The sequence below is a fragment of the Urtica dioica genome, chromosome 8 (assembly GCF_054948205.1).
Source record: "Urtica dioica subsp. dioica isolate 48M chromosome 8, U.dioica_male_clone48M_v1_H2, whole genome shotgun sequence".
Taxonomy (NCBI): domain Eukaryota; kingdom Viridiplantae; phylum Streptophyta; class Magnoliopsida; order Rosales; family Urticaceae; genus Urtica; species Urtica dioica.
In genome coordinates, this window is record NC_142763.1 from 49709014 (window position 1) to 49731010 (window position 21997).

Below are 21997 nucleotides of genomic sequence, written 5' to 3' on the forward strand. Positions count from 1 at the left end.
CTTATTTATTGACATTCATACCACCCAATGTCCAAAATGACAAAATTACCCTTGAGACAATTTTCGTAAAACTTGTCTAGTTCAACATTTGAACTTGTTTTGACTTAGCTTTCATGTTTAACTAATCCTACTCTAATAACTTGTGGTAGTGACCTCATGGATCCAAATGAACAACTTGGACTCAAAAGTTCACAAATCTTTTCCATGTTCTAGCTTAATGTCAACTGACTCCACTAAAGAGTTGACACTGTAATCTCTCGGTTCAAATGAATATATTTTCTACTCAAGAATTCTACATAATTGTAATGAGTGGATCCATTGAATAGTATCTATGTTTACCCTTCATGAATATCATCAACTAGATGAGATTTACAAAATTACCATTTTACCCTTTTATTTCCTCAACTCCTTTGTCGCTTGTGAATAAGTTAGAAATAATGTGTTGACGAGGAGCTAACAAGTCACATTGATTCATCCAAAAGAGTCATGACTCAATTTGGACACTGGCCAGTTCATTTATTTACATTCCAAGGAACAAAGCATGAGGTGATATACATTGCATTTCAGCAATCTTGTACATGAATTCCATATCTATGAGATCTTCACAAAGGTTTTCATGACATCTTCATAACTTAGTACTTCACCAATAGATCTTGTCTATATCACATAGTGAGTCTAGAGCTCTGACTTTCTCAAATTAGAGTACGTAAGCTATGAAATGACATGTCTCATTTCAGGATTGAGATAAGCATGATGCAATTCATACATAGTGACTCTGAGACATAAGAGGTTAAATGCTAGGAAGAACTAGAGTCTCCAACTCCCAGTGCCTCATAAACAGACATCATAGATTCTCCTAACAATCATACTGAGATCAATAGCCATTTGATTCTTAGATTGTGAATTTATTGTTTTAAGCAAACCATGAAGAGTTTGTTCGTGCAAATCTATATTTGACTCTTCATTTGTTAGGTTTGTTTAAGGACTAAAGACTAAAGTTTATCATAAAGCTTTAAACAGACAAGGAAGAATGAATGAACGTTTCAACTTTTATTAATTATTTAGCAGTTACAAGCAAGAGTTTTCGTGAGACTTTATTACATCAAATGTACATAAGTAAAGACTACTACTCTTCTTGTGGGCACCATTGTCAACATGAACTTTATCCCGAAGACTTTTCTGATGCAAATCGCTTGAAGCTCAATAATCAATTTGAGACTCATATCTTTGATGTGCGTTATAATCCGAAATACTCTGAGCTAGGAGGGATCGGAGATCTTGCAAAAACGATGGGTGAGACAAAGAAGGACAAAGTATACCGGTTAACATATTTGCTCATCACACTTGCATTGGTTCTTCCAATTGCTACCACCAGTTTCGAGAGGGTATTTTCAAACATGAATATTGTGAAGAAGCGTTCACGCAATCAAGTGGGAGATCTGGATGAATGACAATTTAAATGCGTAACATTTTTGAATGCATAGATCATGAAACAATTGTGCAACGGTATCAAAACATGAAAGCTTGTCGCGTACAATTGTAGTTTTGTATCTTACAATCGTTGAACTGAATGAATTTTTATTTTTATCATTTTTATGATGTTCTTTTAGGTACTATAATTTTATTTGTGCCCTGATAAATTCCAAATTCTGGATCCGGCAATCATGTACAGTCCAGACATAGTACCAAAACCAATATGACATTACATTAGACATATGCTATATACATACATACATGCAGCAAGACATGTCCTTGATAAGTGATAACAATGAATTGTATGAATGATATCTATATCTATATCTATACATAGATGCAACAGTGATGGAGTCATCGGCCACCACCGTCCAAGAGGCTCTTAAGGGTACATAGAGCGTCGGTAGAGAGAGTACAACAGCGCAGTCTGTGGTGGTGAGTGGCGGCGTCGCGGGGAGAGAAGCAGACGACGAGGACGGTGAGGTTGTCGAAGGTGCCGAGGCGCAGAGCCTGGCTGAGGAGGTCTGTGGCGCACTGCTGGGGGTCGTCGTGGCGCCTGAGGCTGCGCCTGGCGAGGGTGACCGCCTGCTGGCTGGACATGACGTCCCAGACGCCGTCGCAGGCCATGATGAGGAACTCGTCGTCCTCCGTTAGAGTCTCGCGCCGCAGCTCGGGCTCGGAGACGAGAGGGGACTTGGAGCCGCGCGGCTGCTTCATGTCCCAGTCACCCAATGCTCGCGACACTGCCACCACGCCGTTCAGATACCCGTCGTCCACAAACCCACCTGCCTCCTCCACGCGCCTCCTCTCTGCCGCGTGGACCGGCCGGTGATCCGAAGACATCTCCACCGCCTCCCCCTTTCTGCACAGCACTGCCCTGCAGTCCCCCGCATTCGCTACCACTAGAACACTGCCCAAACCAAACATTTTTATCTTTCTTTTCTAGGCACAGACCGAATCACAACCCTTAGCACTTGGTTTGAGCTGGAACTTATAACACTTCGGTTCACCTAGCTCTAACAAAAGCTTGCAATCCAACAGTCCAAAACAATGCGTGTGTACCTTCCGAGTAGGAGAGCGATGAGGGCCGTCGTCCCAGAAGAAGCATGGACGGTGGGATCGTCGGCGATAGCAAGATCCGCCGCCTGAAACGCTCTGCGTAGAGACTCATCAACCTGATCATCGCATTCGGACGTGTTTGAGAGCTTGAAATCTTCGAAAAACAGCCTCATCGCGTGCTTCTTCATAAAAGCGGCCGCCTCGGGCCCTCCGTGCCCATCAAACACCTGCACTACAAAGATGGATCCAAATCGTTCATTCATTCATTTCCAAACAAGGCACAAATGATAAGCAAGTTCGTCGATGACATTACGTTACCCCATAAAAGGCACTTGGCTGAGGAAGCTCATCAGAAAGGTGCAACGAGAGATCGTTGATGCAAATGTGCTCATCTTCCATGTATCTCCGAGGCCCGATGTCCGCAAAGCTACCTGAACGAACGCACGGAACAAACTCCGATTCCACTGCCACTTCTGAATTCTTATCCACTGATTTACGATTCTTATTTATGCCATATCACACATCAGATTAAGTTAACACATCAGATTTACTCATTATTTTGACCCTCACACAACTACTACTAGTCAGATTTAAGATCTACAATATGCATAACTCCAAAGCTCGAAATTAACAGAAATCAGAAGAATTGGTTTCCCTACAAATTCATATACAGCAGAAATTAATAACGTTGAATTATCAAATATTAACAATTCCATTTGAAATACATGACCACGGAGATTGCATAATTATAAAATTAAAAAAAAAAAAAAAAGAGTACGTATAAGCACAAGGAAGCTAGCTTAAAAAATAACTTGGTGCAGTATTGTCTTGTGATGGATCAACGATGCTTGAATTCATAAACTCGTAAGCGAATCCTTACCAGTTGTGAGGGATTCAAGTCGATGGAGACCAAATCTGGAGGTCGAAGTAGATCACAACCGGGCTTGGAAGCACCCAAGTACTTGACTTCCATAACCGATACGGCTTCTGTCTCAGCTCCCATGATTCTCAAACACCAAAACGATTAAATAATTTGATAAAGAATCGGGGCTTTCTCTCTTGAACTTTGTGGACCAAAATATTGAGAATCAGGCAAGCTCGGACGCTTATGAATAAGCTCATACTTTGTGGGAGACCTGAAAGTAGAACCGTAAACTACAGGTAAATTTGTAGGTGTGCGGACACGTGTCCATTTCTGCTCAGCACATTGCTGTTTTATTTTTCTCTGAGACCGACACGTGTCCCCTCCCTCTCTTTTCCCCTTCAAACGTCGCGTTGTCAACGTTGACTCTTGGAATAGACGAAGCAGCGTCTGGGAATACTTTGATTTCGTCCGTTAGATATTTCTCTTCTTTCTGACATCGGGAAGTGACGAATTGGGTACTTTGATGGACGTAAATACCCTTGGTTTTTGTTTGACTCAGCAAGCGTGTGAACAAACAAAAACAAATTCAGTCCATACGCGGGCAGTTTGGTAAGTGGGACTCACAGCTTTTGGACATTTTATTTATTTACTTAGGAATTAGGCCTTTGTGGTATTTATTAGGCATTAGCTTAGCTAGGATGACTATTATATATAAATCACAATGTTATAAACTCGATGGTCATATCATATCAATGAAAGAAATGCCCGCTCATTTTATATTAAGCTGATTTCAGGGGAAAAAAAACTGGTCACCCTGGCAGATTAGGTGATGTGTATATATAACATTTGCTTGCGCATATAAATAAATAATATTGCAAGGTTGAATACAATTTTTGTGGAGGTAAACAGAATAGACGATAAATGAAGGGACTTAAATGAGTAAATAAGAAGAGACTAGGTAGCAAATTTTGAGAATATTCCTTATCTGAGCCTTACGAGTTACGAAATTAGTCTTCTTCAACTCATTTACACGATGAACATAAGAAAAAGAAAGAGAGAAGCCAAGAGGGAGGTCTAGAGCACGAGATAGAAAAACGAACTTCATTTCTGTGTGTGTACTTCATTTTTTCCTTTAGAAAAACACTCCTCTAAGACTTAGTGGCGGAGCTAGAATTTTTAGCCAGGGAGTAAATTTGATTAATTATTTAATTAAGAAAAAAAATATTCATGAGGGGTAGATATAAAAAATTGTATAATTTTGAGGTAAAATTTCTTGAAAGGCAAATATGAAAAACTAATAGAATTTTGGAATAAAAATATAAAATATTAGGATAAAAAAATTTAATTTTTAAAAATTTAGGGGTACAAATTTAATCTTTTTTAAATTTCAGGAGGCATTGGCCTCGTCGCTGTAATCGAAACCGGGGCACAGAGAGTTGCTAGAGAGTTGTGTCACCTCGATCATCGAGAACCTCAGACCGACTGAAACCTGCAGTCCAGTGAGATTGAATCACGCTTTATGAGGAGGTTCCATGGCCGACTTTGTGTGGGATTAAAAAAAAAATAGATATTTTCGTGTTATTCTCTGCATAAATCAAATTTGGCGAGGTTGAGAATGAAGAAGAGGCATAATGATTTTGAATTATGTATTTGCTTCTAATGATTTTGGAACACACTATTTATTGTGAATCTGCCAAAAAAAAAGCCTCTCTCTCTCTCATTTGAAGAGAGCCACCATGACCTCAGCGGAACTAGCGACGGTAGCACAATGGGAGACGATTACCACTACTACATATATAGGCATCAGGTTCGACGAAATGTCGCACCTAATGCCAAAATGTCGCACCCGAAAGTTCTTCGAGTGCGACTTTAGGTGCGACAATGTCGCACCCAAAAGTTCGTCGCTAAAGGCTTCGGGTGCGACATGTCACATCTAATAGTGTCACATATTAGGTGCGACACTTTTCGGTGCGACATGTCGTACCCAAAGTTGCACATATTTGGGAGTAGAAAATCTCAATAATGGAGGGAAGACAAGTATTAGGTGCGACATGTCGCACCTAATACGTTATTTTAATTAAAAAAAATAAATTTACAAATTTATAGATTAGAAATCATACTTAGAATTCTTATATAATTAATTAAGAAAAAAGAAAATTTAATTTACAAAATTAGAATTAGAAATAAGATTCTCATATTAGAATTCTTATATAAATAGAAATATAAAATCAAGTCAAATATTAGAAATACATATATAAACGTACAAATTCTATTTTTTTTCCTATAAAACTTGTCGATTGTTGAGTTTCCTCTTCCAAATAAGTCGCCACTTCGGGATCCGGTGCGTCCTCCTCATGCTCGACCGCCACTGCCAGTTCCGCCGGTACATGTTCTGTCACTGCTTCTTCCGCCGCTTCCGCTAGGACGATCTCGCACAAAGTCCACAGAAGCTGGCATATGCTGATCTGTGGTTACACCTGGTTGCGGTGTCCTCCTGAAGGATCCTGGCCTCCACCCGCTCCTGAAGTAGTCGCCATCCTACAAAATGAAAAATATTAGTATTATGTTGGAATAGATCTAGGATTAAAAAAAGATTATCGCTTCTAGCAAGCGGTGGAATATAAAAATTTCTTTAAAAACTCGTCAAACGTTTTTACAACCTAGACAAAGTGCATGAGTGTATAATTTAAAATTTTAAAACTATTTTGAGTTTTCACTCGGTACCAACCTTGAATGGAGCTTGAGCGTTGAGAAGCCTTAGGAAGGTTGAATCGCTCGTCTCCCCAATTAGCTTGCCTCCCACTATCTTCTTTAAACATGTGAGTAACCACGAAAGTTTCTACCACTAGAGTCTTTTGAGTTCAGGTTGGATTTAGTGTGTGGGCACTTTTAAACACTATGACTCAAGAATTTGTCTTGGAGCCAAAGAGTTAAAACAAAGCACTAGGTCTAATGAGGACCTAGGTGCCAAAACAAAAGAACAATAAGAGAGAGAGAGAGAGAGAGAGAGAGAGAGAGAGAGAGAAAGAGAGAGAGAGAGGGGCGGCAAGAGTCTAGAGAGAGAAACTCTCAATCTCTAAAACTTGTGTATTCAACATTGTGAATGTGGTGGGGTATTTATAAGAGGAGGAATTGCCTTGAAGAGGTAGTTTCCTCTTTTCTATTGAATATCTAATATTCATGAGCGTAATCTTTATTTCCCATTCCTATCAAAATACCAAGGTTGGAAGAAGTTTCCTCTTTTCTCCTAGTTGGCCATCCAAGTCTATTGCTTCATGGAGCACATTTGTTTTCTCTTTTTTTTTTTTTTTTTTTTTTTTTCTTTTGATAAGTATCTTCATACATCAATGCACAAAATCTTGTGAAACAGATCCATGAGAAGACAAGGCAAAACATAGAGCGACAGACTGAGCAATACACAAAGAATGCCAACAAGAGCCGCAAGAAAGTGATTTTTGAGCCAGGGGTTTGAGTTTGGGTTTGGTTGCACATGAGGAAGGAGCGATTCCCTGAGCAATGGCGTTCCAAGTTACTTCCAAGGGATGACATACCATTTCAGGTTTTGGAGCGAATCAATGACATGCCTACAAGCTTGACTTACCTGGTGAGTATGGTATTAGTGCAAGCTTTAATGTTTCTGACTATAGTTAGCTATTTGGAAAAATTAATTTAATTATTAGGAAAATTTCACTTTCTTGACTTATAATTAGCTAAATTATTTAGTTAAATTAGGAGGTTGCAAACTTGTAAAATTTAACTTTTGACAGATTTTTGAACGAAAAATACTCTTATATTAAGTTTTAGCATTATGAATTTCATGAGGAGTCATCAAATTTAGATGTTAAAATTACAATTTAAGGTGAAACAACTATATTAAAAAGAGTTTGGTTTTGTCCTTAAATATCATCGGACATAATTCAATAAAATTCGATTGAATCCGACAAAATTCAATAGGTTTTTGAAAAAAATAATTATGAAAATGTTTTTTTTTTGGTAGATAAGGATATAGGTGCTAAGAGTCAAATCCAGGGAAAATGACATATATATACCTTTAGTTTTGTGAAATGTCGAGTTTAACATTTGGTTTTCAAAAATGTCGAATTTGTACAATTTGTTTAATTAAAATGACAAAATTATACCCTAAAATAGATTTCAGTGCCACAAAACTTTCTTGTTTTCATTTTTCATTGACTTTGACTCTAATTATTATGTGTAAACCTCATTTGGGTTCATTCGCGCCGTATATATAATTTATTTGAAACGAAAAAACGAATAATAATTCAAATTATTGGCTGCGTAGCCATTTTAAACACTAGCAATTTTTTTAGCCAACCTTTCGTTAATTTCCTGTAAATAGCCATATTGCTTACGTGACAGCTTATTAATTAAATTAGGTTTACACTTTTGCCTTTATTTAATTCGGCAGATTTTATTAATTAGGCAATTTTTTTTTTCAAATTTCGAATTAAATAATGAAACCTATTAGGAAAGTAGTTATAGAAGATTTGGACGTGTGGTTATAAAAGATTTACCGGTTGACCTTAGGCAATCAGTTTCTATTTTTGTGGCAAAATATAATATACAATCTGCAAAAGAATTCCTCATTTATTGACTTTATTCTGGAAAATAATTCAAATATTACATACGATATTCCGGATCTCAGTTGGCCGCCAATTCCAATTCAAATATTAGAATACTCTAATGATTTAAAAACTGATATTATTATGTTTTCCATATATTCATAATTTTATAACGTCCAAAATATTTACAGAATTTTTTCCAGTTTTATTTACACGAATATACTGTAAATATGCTTTGTATTTACAATGAATATACTGTAAATATGCTATGTATTTACACGAATATACTGTAAATCAGTTTTATTTTTACACGAATATACTGTAAATCATCTTTATTTTTATAATCCTTAAAGCTGAAACAATTGGTATTAACTGTAAATCAACGTCGTATTTACAATACTGGTAAAGAAACACCAGAACCAAAATTTCAACAAATTCACAATCACTGAAACATATCTCATACACTCAAAACCACCAGCAATTCCGATGAAGAAAAAGAAGAAGAAGAAGAAGAGAAAAAAAATGAAGGATCATCATAATACAAGAAATCCTCTAATCCCAATTCTGATCGCTCTCGTCGAGCATGACCACGGCGGAGAACACCATGGTCGACATCAAGACGTGGACAAATGAATATTTTTATCTTTTAAACGAATCTTTTCTTCTTCTGCCATCTTCTTTCATCTCGTTGCCCCCCCGGAGAAGAAAGAAGACGACAGAAGAAGAAAAGATTCGTGGTGAGCCTGTCGACGAGGGTGCATCTCGGTGTATTCTGCGGTGCGTTTGTTTTGAATGGATTTTGTGGTGCGTGATGTTTAATTTCGTTTGTTAATGGTCCTTGATTTGTGCCTTGATTTGTGCCAGAAGAATATTGACCGTATATTTGTTTTAAATGTTTTTATTTTCGGTGTGTAAATGAGCTGGAACAGTTGATGTCATTTTGGTATTTTGTTATACTGTAAATAAATGAGTATGGCTATTAACCATAAATTAACATCATGTGGGCTAAAAAACAATTGCCTATTTTCGGGTGGCTATTTAACTTAATAACCCATAATAATTATTGCATCATGGAGAATACAGACAGAGAAAATGGTTAAAAATTGATAGTCTATGGTCATCAAAATCGCTGATTTGAGCGTCAAATCCAGGACTCAGAATTGCAATTCGAACACGGAAGGAAACTATCTCTTATGAGGTATGAGTTTTATTAGTCTATTTCGATTAAAACTTTTTTTTTTTTTACTTTAAAATTGGGAATTTGGGGTTGGGGCACTAGTTTGAAGTTTGATTTGTTTCTTATATTAAAATCAAAATTAATTAATGAAAAGTTAATAAAAAGAAGATTCGCGGCGTGTTATCTATTTTAAAGTATAATTTCATCATTTTAATTAAATGGATGATAGAAACTCGATATTTTTGAAAACCAAAAGTTAAATTCGATATGCAAGTTAAGCATAATCTAATTTTTTGATTTTGTTTATATTTTAATAGAATTTCAGATTGATTGGCGCAAATGCAATTTTGGTAAAAAAAAAAAAAACTTATTGGGTGGCCCACTTGGTAATAGTTAATGTTGGAGATTTGAAAAGTGGTGGTTTAGTGGGTCCCATTTGGTTAAAGAGTGAGTTGAACGGTCAAAAAGACAGAGAGGAGACTGTTGAAAGTTGAATCTTGAAAGCAAAAGTCCATCCCAATTACCCATAACAACTCTCTCTCTCCCTTAAAAAAAAAAAAAAAAACTCTCTCCCTCTATTCCTAATATACACCTATAATATAGAAATTTATAATATATATATATATATATATATATATATTCATTTTTGTATAAAAGCAGGGGTGGTATGTTTCACATTTGGGTTGATCTTCCCATGTATGGTTTTTGACTGACTGTCCTTCACAACAAAAAACTCGGATCTTCAGATCTGTCATGTCATGAATCCATCGCCGGTAAATTTATCGCCTTTCTTTTCACCTTCCGTTTATGTAACAAATTTCGCTTTCTTAGGTCAGTCTCGGGTTGATTTTCGGCCGATCCAACTAGGGTTGCTTATAATTCTGTCTTTCTGCTGCACTTGGGTTTTTTTAAATTCTTCGATCTTGAAATGTGGTTGGTTTTCGATATGTCTTCTCGTTGTTGATGGGTTAATTTGGTTTCCTTTGTACTAACTCTTAGGATATTAATTTTTTTTGTAAATGTAGCTGTAGATTTTCGTAACAAGCTTAGATGTACCTTGATTCTGCATGTTTCCATAGCTCGTGGAAAAGTACCAATTTTTTGTAGGGACTCCTTGTTCTTAAGGGAAATTCGTCGTGTGTTTGAGATCCGATATTCAATTACTTTCAATAAGTCAGAAATACACTTCCAACGAATATGTTAGTTAATCTTTGTATAATTATTTTTCTGATAATTTGCTCTTACGGGGCATTGCTTGTAAATTGAAAAGAAAACCCGAACCCTGAGAGAGTCTCATTTTGTTCATCATAAAGTTCGATGCTTGATCGTTTATAACATCATAATCCTTACCTTATGTTTCATTTTCATACTTTTGCAGATTAGTTGTTGATTTGCTTGGTTGATTTGGAGGATAATTTATTTTGATAAAATTCTTAAAGTTGATGGCCACTTTAAGCGTAGCTCCTGGTTCCAGGGCAGTAAGAGAATCCAGCGGGAACACAATTGGTGTTGACAGATTGCCTGAGGAGATGAATGACATGAAAATCAGAGATGACAAGGTTCGCAAAGCATCGCTATAAGTCTCTTGATTTTGCAAGTAACTTAACATGTCCATTTTCTTCTGGGTAGGAAATGGAGGCAACCATCGTTGATGGCAATGGGACAGAAACAGGACACATTATTGTCACTACAATTGGCGGAAAAAATGGCCAGCCAAAACAGGTATATCTTTATTCCTACTTTTCCTACTTTTTGCTGAAATCCTACACTACACTATGATCCGGGATTCGATCTTGAGAAAAGAGCTTTGCCAATCTTTCACCTAGCTTAGCCTCCCCTCTTTTGAGAGGGACTAAACTTTTGGTGATTGATTATTGGTTTTCTTTTTCATTAATTCAGGATCTCTTAAATAGAACTAGGTTTACAACTTTATGGGCCGGGCCCAAAACCGTAAGCCTAGTTACATAAATAAAACCCTCTAATTGATTATCTAAACTCGGAATAATGAAAAGGTGTAATTTAAAAGTTTAATTGCATAATATAAAACCCTAATTTCATAATTGAAAACCCTTAATTTCCCTAATTAATAACTCTAGATACTAAATACGTAACATTACCCCCCTCTTCCTCTTGGAGCTTGTCCTTAAGCTCAAACTCCACAACGCCTCCTTTACGAGTAGCTCGTTCACACCCTCATTCCGCTGTGCAAGGATCCCAACTGAAGCGTTGGTTGATCATTCGTCGGAGATTGTCGGCCAAGTTTTAATCCCAGCAACACCGTCTACTAAAAGGATGACCGTACGATCTCGAAATCCAATTAGAGTGTCTTTTTCGCAAGTCGTTATGGCTGGACTCCCCCACTCTAGTTCCCCGACCCAGATAATTGAGGACGCGGCCGTCGTCGTTGCTCCAATCGTTACACCATTCACTCACGATCCCCCTCTTGCCTGCTATCTTCACTCATGACTAGGGACTCCTCCCTTTCCTGATTACCATCTCTTCCGAAGTCGTCTGTCCTCCCGCTTTGGCGTGGTCTTGATGAGCAGCTGCGCTAGTCTTGCGGTTGCGGGTCGTGACGGAAGTCATCAGATTTGTAATCGCCGACCCCATCTGGGCCCGCCGGTCTTGGTCGTGGACTTCTTGATCGCTCGAGGTTGAGTGCCGCTTTTCTGTTTGGCTTTGATCTTCAAGTGGTTACTGGTACCGGCGCCGATGCTTGTGTTGCTGAGTCGTGTATCACCGCGTTCGCCTTCGGATCTTCCGGTGTATGACCTAATACGCCAAATTATTAAGTGAAAATGTATGCATGATTTAAAAATCAGATAATAAGTGTATTATTATATTTACGAAGTAGTCAAATTCCTTTCAAATAAGCTAAAAAAACCTTGTCATTTTGTTTAATAAGTTAAGTTTTGACTGTTTTCTTAATAAAAGTTTAAAATAACTATATTGTCTAATTTTAATTAGATTTATGTATCTTCAATCATATTATAAGTATTTTTTTTTGGGTCTTTTAGCTACATATAACCGTTTGACTTATAACGTTTTTTATAATAGCCAACATTTTGTTAATTTTCTGTAAATAACCACCTCAACTTATTTACGGCACTCAAAAAGACGACAAAACCAAAAAATAGGCGAGAATGTTTTTGGGTATTTTTGTCTTTTTGAGTGTCGTAAATAAGTTGAGATGACTATTTACAAAAGGTTGGTTATTTAGCAATTCTTAGACTTTCGGTGGTTTATTTGACTAATTTTTTTGATTTTCTTTTAATAATTTAGCCCCCCAAAAGTAATTTATAGGCTTCGTCCCTGATTACACTGATACAATTTTGTGGCCATGGTTTCAGACGATAAGCTATATGGCTGAACGTGTTGTAGGGAGCGGATCTTTCGGTGTAGTTTTTCAGGTGCGTACGAGAATTTATGAAGGAGTAGGTTATTTAGTAGATGTGTTCCTATTAGAGATTTTAATTCATTGTGTAATGATTATTTTGTTTGCAGGCCAAGTGTTTGGAAACAGGAGAAACAGTGGCAATAAAGAAAGTGCTTCAAGATAAGAGGTATAAGAACCGGGAGTTGCAAACGATGCGGCTTTTAGACCACCCGAACACTGTATCATTGAAGCACTGTTTTTTCTCTACCACCGAAAAGGATGAGCTCTATCTTAATCTCGTACTCGAGTTTGTACCCGAGACGGTTCATCGAGTCATCAAACATTACTACAAGATGAACCAAAGATTGCCACTGATATATGTTAAACTCTACTTTTATCAGGTATATATATATATTGCGACTGAACATGACTTTGTTCAATTGCGTCACTATATTTTTAGATATAATTTTTTTTTTCTTCTTATTTTCAGATATGTAGATCCCTTCATTATATTCACAACAGCATTGGAGTTTGTCACAGGGACATCAAACCCCAAAATTTATTGGTAAGTACACGTTTACTTCTATTTTTTTTTTAATATTCTTACAGGATATATTAAAAATATTTTTTTGATTTGTTGAACAGGTTAACCCACACACTCATCAGCTTAAACTCTGTGACTTTGGAAGCGCTAAAGTCTTGGTAAGCGTTGTCACGACTTATTTACATACGTTCTCTCCAGTGATAGGAATACTGATCTGTGTTGTATGATTTTGCAGGTGAAAGGGGAGCCGAATATATCGTACATATGTTCTCGGTATTATCGAGCACCGGAGCTCATATTTGGGGCGACCGAGTACACCTCAGCAATCGACATTTGGTCTGCAGGCTGTGTTCTTGCTGAACTCATGCTTGGTCAGGTTGGTCAGCTCATCTTGTCAATTGTCATTGTCTGAGTTTTCCCTTTCGCCGAAAAAACTAACAAGTTCTTGCTCTCTTTCCAGCCTTTGTTTCCCGGTGAAAGTGGTGTTGACCAGCTCGTCGAAATCATCAAGGTAAATATGTCTACAATTATTATTCTTATTATTTGTTATTAATTTGTTTATAGCCTAAATGTGAGTTTAAATTCTCTTATCAGGTTTTGGGTACCCCAACGCGGGAGGAAATCAAGTGCATGAACCCGAATTACACGGAGTTCAAATTTCCCCAAATTAAAGCCCATCCGTGGCACAAGGTATTTTCTTTTCCTTTGAGAGAATAAATTATATAAAATTAATTTTGTTTTTTCCAATAATGATATGTGTTCGACAACAGATATTTCACAAGAGGATGCCTCCTGAAGCGGTGGATCTGGTGTCAAGGCTGCTTCAGTACTCACCAAACCTCCGGAGCACAGCGGTGAGTAGACTATGTTTCTATTCACTCTTTCTTTGTTTCTTTCTTCTCAAACATTTAATGTTTCTCATATTTTTCAACTCAAAATTATTGATCTCTGATAATTGTGATGGCAGTTGGAAGCGATGGTTCATCCATTTTTCGACGAGCTACGCGATTCTCACACCCGCCTCCCAAATGGCCGTTTCCTTCCACCTTTGTTCAACTTCAAGTCTCATGGTAAGCAAGCATGAAGAAGCTAATTTCTCGTGTTTTTATCATTCTGTTTTAAATATATATTTCAAAAAATTTACGGTTTTAGTTTTATAACACTCAGAGCTGAAGAATGTACCTGTGGAGATGCTGGTAAAACTGGTTCCGGACCATGCTAAGAAACAATGTGGCTTCCTCGGATCATGATGGGTTTTCCCGGCCGCTTATCTGCTTCTCGCAAAATCCATTACTGTAGAAAAAGTAGTTAAAAGTTTTTCATTTATAATTTTTTTTTAAAATTTATTATATTATAAATCCATTTTGATCACCCGTAGGCAGTGTTCTTTGATCTCCTTGTTCGTTTGTTACTCGTGTACACACAATACTTTTTTTCTTATGTAGAAGTATAATATTATGGCATTATGCCAAGTATTTAACCTTGCTAGGTTATTTTAGTTACGTGCACGTTTTGTGTTTTGTTACCCTAGATGAAAGGTGCTCTTTCAAGTCTATCACAATTCAGGATTTGAAAGTGTTCCAGTAAATTCATTACGAAGCGCCACTAAAACAGATCCGTAAAGGAAAAAAAGAGAATTGAGTTGACTGCAAATTTCGTTGTAGCATATTGATATTATTGGACGGGAAACTGGCTACAAATCAATTTTTTCTAGAGAAAATCAAAACATCTCATTAGAGCCGGGCTAAATTAGCCCAAAGAAGGCAATCATTGCAATCTGAGTGATCTTCATTAGATCTCTTATCTAATAAATATTCTTTTGTTAACAAATATAAAGAAAGAAAGTTAAGTTCGACTTGGTCTTTCTTCTTTGTTATTTGCCCTGTGTTCCTCATTCTTTACACTTGTTTTTTGTTGTTTTAATGAAGCTATATCAAATCTTTCTTTCTCATTGTGGGGGAGAGGTAGCTAAGTAGTACACCAGACTTGAGTATCATTCAAGTAAAAATTAGTCCATGAGACTACACAACATCACACTATTTCACTAATACTCTTCAGTAGTAGATATACGTTGGTAATTTAATTGACTAAAACTATAATAAATCATCGAATAAAATACAAAAACAACAAGGCAAAACCATTACAAAGAGAAATGAAATACTTCATAAAATGAACATGCACAAGAATTTTTTAAAATGCAATAAAGAGGATAAAAAAAACTCTCCAAATGGTAAATTTATTTAATAGTATGGCATTTTAATTTACCAAAAAAATATGAAACTTTTCAGACAAAACTATGAGAATCCGAAACTGAATCTGCGAGAATCTATGACATAACGATTCGAATTGATAAGAGAATCAATCTACAAAAAAAAAAAAAAAAAAAAAAAAAAAATTAAACAACAAAACATGAAAAAAAAGATTCTGTCTTATAGAAGATACAAGTTATTTGGCTGATAATTTAGTTTTTAAATTGTTTAAAAATCTTCGGATGAAATTTGGTAACCAGATTACAAAGCCTACAACATAGTTTTTCCAATGCAATCATCAACGATATCGAATGGGGAAAAAAACAAGAAAACTCTCTTCATTGGTAAATTAATTGACTACGTTGGGAATTTTAAAACATAAAAAAATTTCATACTAAACTATGATAATCGAAAGCTAAATGCGTGAGAATCCGTGACAGAATAATTTGAAATGATCATGTAGAAAAACTACAAAAGAATTATTTTATTTAAGCAATCTAAATAATATGGCGCATGCATCTTACTTGAGTTTGGACTATTTTTTTTATTTTATTTTTTAATTTTTAGAAATTTTATCTAGAATTTTAACGTAGGGAATTTAAATGGACTATCTACCTAACTCTCCAATCAGGCATATAACACATTTAAATCCCCTGCGTTAAAATTTTAGCTGAAGTTTCTATAAATTAAATAAATAGCTTAAACTCGAGCAAGACGCATGCGATATATTATAGAGAGGTAGGCATGAGTTAGGTTATTTGTTTTAATATTTAAATAATTAGATTATAATTGTAATGGAGGGACCACTAAGCCAGTAGCACATTAGCCTACGCTCATTCTAAAAAAAAATAAAGTTTCATTTTATTAAGAAATAGTCCACCATGCTGAAGTAAATTCGATTAAATATTTTAGTTAATTTTATTTACTTCGACCTGATCTAAGTAAATTTAATTAATTGTTTCAGTTAATTTAATTTATTTCGGCATGGTGAACTATTTTTTAAATAAAATAAAACTTTAGCTAAAATTATAAAAGAAGCTAGAGAATTAGCGGCTAGTTACAACAAATTTTTCTTTAATTAATTGAAGATAGCCATTTAATTAGTTATAAGTGTTTCTTATATGTTTTAGTGGAAAATTAGTGGTAATGAATTTCGAAAGAGACTCGAAGAAGAAGTATCGAGACATGGGCATGATCAAAAGTACAAAGTCGGCGACCAAAAGAGAAAGAAAGGTCTCAGTGCTCTAAAAATAACTTAATCTCTGAAACCTTTTCGGCTAAGCCAAGCACGTCTAATATTTTAATAGCCGGCTAATCTAAGTCACCTTTTCTTGGATATATTTATGTTTATTTTTTATGCTGCAACTTAAAGGGCCACAATTCATCCTCCTTTTGCTCCCGTGCTTGTTATTTCCTACTGCCATGATATAATTTCTTTTACTATCTGGATGGGCCATTTAAGTGTGTATAAAAATGGGTGATATTAGTTTCCACTTGACACTTATCCGCACATTTGATTAGTAATATGGCTGTCAATATTTTTTATTGCAAACCACCCGAAGAAGCATATCATATATAATTCTATACCACTTATTGGAAAAAAAAGGGTTATGGTTAGTTATGTATTAATAATTACATTTATATACAACTAATTCTGGGAGCTCGCAAAGTTGAGGCGAATTCATGTTCATCTTGATGGAACTGCTGAGGATGAGATTGGTGGTGGTGGGAGTTTGTAGTGTCGAGGTTGTTAAATTCCATCTTAAAATTAATTGGTGTTTAGTGAAGATGTCCAACTGATATATAAACACATGTCTATTCACACACACAACCAATGTGAGATTATCCCATTTCAACACTCCCCCTCACGCATAGCATGATTAGACTGAGTAACAATCTCCCTCACGCTTCACGTGAGCTGAGCCAAATTCAATTGTGTGAATGGACAAGGCTTTGATAACATGTTAAATTTAATCTTAAAACCAATTGGTGTTAAGTCGAGAGGTCCAACCGATATATAAACACATGTCCAGTCACACACACAACCAATATGAGATTGTCCAACTTCAATAGAGGTGAAGACGAGTTCTTCTCGCTAAAACTATTGAGGATGAGGCCGAAGGCAGTAATAGACGTAATTGGCCCAATAAAAAACGCTCCTATATCTTAACGGTACAATTCCCGAAACATGTGCTTTTGGGTTGTACCATTGCCTTCCAATTTCAATAGGAAACCATAAGTGCTTGTTCAAAGACCCACTGGAATAAAAGTTCATGCGGGTCGTTGTGGGTGGTCGGAACCAAAAATTCTGCCACATTCTTATTCCGATGCCCATATTTATGTACAACACGATATTCGTTAAAAATACAATAGTATCTCAATTCTCTAAAGTTCGTTTGAAACTCATAAAGTATGAGGGAAAATGATAATATTAAGGAAATGAAACTGGAAAATAAAATAAGAGTGAGAAAGAAAAAGAAAAATGAGAAAATAGACATAAACACAAGCCCCCCATGTAAAAATTTGGATGAATATCATTTTTCATGAAAGATAATCCCCTCATTAGTTGTACAGTTTCCTTCATATTTTTTCGTTCCCATCTTTTCCTCTCCATCCATAAAACACAAAGAAATATTGATGTGATCCTCTTCGTGATGATCACGCTTTCAAGGGAACGGAACATTACGATAAGTTTGGTGACACCGTGACCCAACACCTAAAGAGACGTGAAACTTGGAATAAAGAAGGCGCCACAAATGACGGTGAAAACTCGTTTGATAATTCGGAGATTGAATGGAACCAGGATCAGATGCAAAAGACCGATTGATAAGTCAAGTTCGATAAAAGTTCATATAAAACTTAAAAGAGAAGACTCATTTTTTTCATCAGAATCTGGATCTCTGTTTTCATTAAAATGAATGACTATTTATAGGCAGGAACATTTTAAGGGTTAACAACCAAAGTTTGAAAGTGTAATTAAGAGTTAACAAAATTCAATAGTGGTATTAGAGTATGCTTTTACTTGGCTTTCTTGTATCTATTCGTTCATTGATTGTGGTGTGACTCACATACCTAAACTAAAGATGTTTCTAAGCTTGAAATTCTCCCCAGTAAAAGAAATTTTGGATTAAAAGGTGATTATTAACCGTCTTTTAAAGATTACAAGAAGGTTGCCAGTGTTTAATGTATTTTAAAAGACGGTTTACGTATGTTGTTTACCCGTCCCGGACCAACGAGGACAAAACCGTCACAACGACTTCACGGATGCTACGACCCGCACGGCCGTCTCTCGATGGCTCGACCAGCCACGTACTCGGTCGGCTATCGGCTGGGCCGGCCATCCACTCGGTCGGCCATTTGCTCGCCGGCCATTGGCTCGCTTGGTCGTTCACTCGGCCAGCCATGGACTCGTCCGGCCGTCCATTCGCTCTACCATCCACTCGGCCGACCATGGGCTCGTCCGGCCATCCACTCGGTCGGTCATTCACTCGGCCTGCCATTGGCTCGGTCGGCGATTGGCTCGGCCGACCATTGGCTCGCTCGGCCATCAACTCGGCCGGCCATCTATTTCTCCCGAGCACTCCTCGCTCCCTATAAATAGAGACCCCGACTCTATTCCAAAGGTAATCCATTTTTGAGTCCTGAAATGCTGTCGAACCTCTGAGTCACTCGTTTCACTCATCTTTGGCCTCTCACCCTTAAACACCTTTCTTTCACCTCAATCACACTAATGTTGAGCGTCGAAGAGGTAAACATAGGTAACCCCTCTGTTTCTCCTTTGTAGTTCATCATTTCATTCTCTTGTAGGACCAACGACGGATGAGATAGACACCATCCATAGCTAGGGAGAACTCGGGACACCGAGTTCAGGACACTCGAGCTCTAGCGCGACCAATTGGTCCGACCTTGGGTCGAACTGTTTAGAGCTCCTAAATAGTTGTCCAAAATGAGCAACAACATTTTGGCGCTAGAAAAAGGGGACTTCCCTACTTGGCAGCTCGTTCCCTCACTACTTTCATTTTCTACTTTCAACGGAAAAACTCTCGATTGATGAGTCATTTTCCCGCTACCTCCGTGGCCGGTCGAGCGACTAGTTCGAGGTACGACCTAAGAAGTTTGGCACACTACGTAGGGGAACAACGGCCTCGTGACAACGAGAGCTAGCCCCTCGAACCGGCCAACGGCGCCGATGACGATTTCCATGAGGACATGGCCCTGAGACTCGCCGAGCTCCTCGATCGGCCGAGGGTGGACGACACGCTCATCGCCAACCTCCTCGGATACGACTTCAAGGACGACTTTAGTCGCCATGATACGGACCCCGATTACGTGGGGGAGTCAAGGACTGATGATGCCGACCCCAGCCAAATGCGCACCCAGTCCGAAAGGCCGAGAGACAGCGTGGCCGTCCCCTCCCATGGTCGACAGAGGGCAACCTCGTTGGCACGTCGTGCACCCATTCCCGGAGGCATGCCCCCTCGATGTCAAGGGAAGGTCGGATGCGATGCCCCGCTGAGGATAGAGCCACTCACGTTGACGACAGAGCCGATAGTCGGGAGGCCCGCCGAAAGGCTCGATCGAGGGTCACGCCCCCCGCCAAGCGCATAACGGGGACCTTAGAGAGCACCTAACTGCTCAAAGGAGCTCTCGATGTCAGGACCTCAGACAAAGGCTGAATTCGCAGAGAGGCGTGTTGGGCACTGCCACGCTAGGTCGCCCCCCCCCATTCAATGTCGTGGACTAAACGTCCAATGAGCGCCGATAGGTGACTCATGTGGCCCAGACCATTAACCCAACTAACGGGCTTGACATGGTCACGATGATTCATATCCTCCAAAACCAAATCATTGAGATGAGGGAATCGGGGTCAGGGGGCCAAAGACCGTACGACGGCATAGAGGAATCATACTCGCCATTCGCCACCCAAATCTTGGTGTAACCATGCGTCAGGAATTTCAAGCTGCCCTCGATTCCTCTATACGACAGACGTACTGATCCGAACTTCCACATCCAACACTACGAGACGTAGATGACCATGCAGGGGCTATCTGACGCAACGTGTGCCAAGCATTCAGTCTGACCCTCACCGGGTCTGGGTTTGAATGGTTTAGAAGTTTGAGGCCGGGAAGCATCTAGTCCTTCCGAGCCCTCCGAGAGGCATTCCTCGCCCGATTCGCCACATCCGTGGCTCAAAAGAAATCGAAGACATACCTCTTGTCAATTCGGAAAAAGAGTGGCGAGACCTTGAGGCAATACCTCGCTCGCTTCACCGAGGAATCCCACAAAGTTGAGGGTTTCGGCGACAAGGATGCGATCACCGCCATCACTGAAAAAGCTCGCACGAGCGACTTCCTCAAGTCCATAGTCGATAGAGTCCTGAGGGATAAGGCAGAGCTCATGAAACGAGCCCGCACGTACATGGGAATTGAGGACTACCTTGATGGATGAAATGGGAGTGGTCAGAGCAGTCGGCGTCAAGGAGGGCCAGACCCCTAACGATCATCCTGAGCCTCGAAAGATGAGACACAAGGGGGGCCAGACCCCTAACGGTCGCTCTCTCCCTGGGGCAAGGCTACCTCTAGCTGATAGTTTCCGCAAGTTCTTGGCATTCACCCCATTGAACACTCCACCGGAGCGGATCCTAGTGTTGCATCGAGACAAGCTGGGTACCCCTGCTCCCCTAAAGAAGGATCCCGCGACACGGGATCAGATCAAGTTTTGTGAGTACCACCAAGATCATGGGAATTTGACGTCAGAATGTTACCAATTGAGGCCCTCATCTAGGATGGGAAACTCAAAGAGTATGTCCTCCGAACAATCGGAATGGCCACCGCGTCCGGGGAGCGCCCGCGGTAAAAGAAAAGATAACGAACCTGAACGCTCACAAATGCATGTCGTGGGCATAATCATGGGAGGCCCCGAACTCAGGGACTCTAGTACTCAAAAGAAAAAATATCTTCGGGTGGTCTCTCAAGAGAATATTGCCCAGCACATCAACCTCACATACGAGGGTTCGCCCCCATCTCCTTTCGAGTCGATGTTCTTCACCAACCAGAAGGCGGTGCGCGTGCTGCACCCATACAACGATGCGATTGTTGTCACGACACTGGTTACGAACAACCTAGTTTGGAGGATCTTGATAGATAACGGCAGCTCGGCCGAGATCATCTTCAAGTCGGCTCTGGACAGGAAGAAGCGGACCGAGCTGAGGCCAACTCCGATTTCAACCCCGCTCTTCGGCTTCTCCGGGGAGATGGTGATGACCGAGGGAACCATTGACCTCCCAGTCACCTTCGGGACTCCGGGGGCGATTGCGGTCACTTATATCGTATCGTTCTTGGTATTGGACTAGCCTTCCGTGTACAACATCATAATCGGCCGCCCCACTCTGAATCGACTGAGAGCGATCACTTCCACATATCACCTTATGATGAATTTCCAAATGAAAAGAGGATCACCACGATGTTGGGAGACCAATCCATGGCAAGGATGTGCTACGTTCAAGGGGTGAACGGCTAGGAGAAAGGGAAAATGGTGAGCACCATTTACAAACTTGGGGACAAGTTCAAATGTAAGTTGGAGGAAGGAGGTACCTTCGGGGAGCTGGACCAAAGGGATGAAGTGTTGGGGAATGAAGCGCGTATCAGACACGAACAATCGCTCTGATACCACTC

At 38.9% G+C, this 21997-nt stretch overlaps 3 protein-coding genes across 3 annotated transcripts; 2 read left to right on the plus strand and 1 right to left on the minus strand.

Moving 5' to 3' along the window:
- Positions 1 to 1680: 1680 nt before the first annotated feature.
- LOC149390000 (Protein phosphatase 2C family protein) lies at positions 1681 to 3663 on the minus strand. The gene is made up of 4 exons (XM_089624112.1): positions 3413 to 3663; positions 2851 to 3033; positions 2536 to 2759; positions 1681 to 2383 (listed from the first exon to the last, which is right to left on the minus strand). Exons 1-4 carry the CDS (start codon positions 3533 to 3535, stop codon positions 1828 to 1830), a joined length of 1086 nt encoding a protein of 361 aa, XP_089480238.1. The 5' UTR covers positions 3536 to 3663; the 3' UTR covers positions 1681 to 1827.
- A 6064-nt stretch (positions 3664 to 9727) lies between these two features.
- On the plus strand, positions 9728 to 14576 carry LOC149390001 (glycogen synthase kinase-3 homolog MsK-3). The gene is made up of 13 exons (XM_089624753.1): positions 9728 to 9927; positions 10533 to 10713; positions 10784 to 10876; positions 12505 to 12564; positions 12659 to 12931; positions 13021 to 13095; positions 13176 to 13232; positions 13310 to 13450; positions 13535 to 13585; positions 13669 to 13764; positions 13845 to 13928; positions 14042 to 14144; positions 14242 to 14576. The coding sequence occupies exons 2-13, from the start codon at positions 10597 to 10599 to the stop codon at positions 14322 to 14324; spliced, it is 1233 nt and encodes a 410-aa protein (XP_089480879.1). The 5' UTR covers positions 9728 to 9927; positions 10533 to 10596; the 3' UTR covers positions 14325 to 14576.
- Positions 14577 to 20763: 6187 nt separating this feature from the next.
- LOC149390002 (uncharacterized) lies at positions 20764 to 21675 on the plus strand. Its single transcript, XM_089622792.1, has one exon. The coding sequence runs from the start codon at positions 20764 to 20766 to the stop codon at positions 21673 to 21675; it is 912 nt and encodes a 303-aa protein (XP_089478918.1).
- The last annotated feature ends 322 nt before the right edge of the window (positions 21676 to 21997 follow it).

Bases quoted from the DNA above. Each gene is read 5' to 3' on its own strand.
- LOC149390000 (XM_089624112.1), bottom strand. From the start codon at position 3,535: ATGGGAGCTGAGACAGAAGCCGTATCGGTTATGGAAGTCAAGTACTTG. The intron at 2,760-2,850 runs GTAACGTAATGT...TTTGTAGTGCAG, and splicing joins AGCCAAGTGCCTTTTATGGG to GTGTTTGATGGGCACGGAGG. The intron at 2,384-2,535 runs GTACACACGCAT...TGGTTTGGGCAG, and splicing joins ATCGCTCTCCTACTCGGAAG to TGTTCTAGTGGTAGCGAATG.
- LOC149390001 (XM_089624753.1), top strand. From the start codon at position 10,597: ATGGCCACTTTAAGCGTAGCTCCTGGTTCCAGGGCAGTAAGAGAATCC. The intron at 12,932-13,020 runs GTATATATATAT...TCTTATTTTCAG, and splicing joins TTAAACTCTACTTTTATCAG to ATATGTAGATCCCTTCATTA. The intron at 13,233-13,309 runs GTAAGCGTTGTC...ATGATTTTGCAG, and splicing joins TTGGAAGCGCTAAAGTCTTG to GTGAAAGGGGAGCCGAATAT.
- LOC149390002 (XM_089622792.1), top strand. From the start codon at position 20,764: ATGGATGAAATGGGAGTGGTCAGAGCAGTCGGCGTCAAGGAGGGCCAG.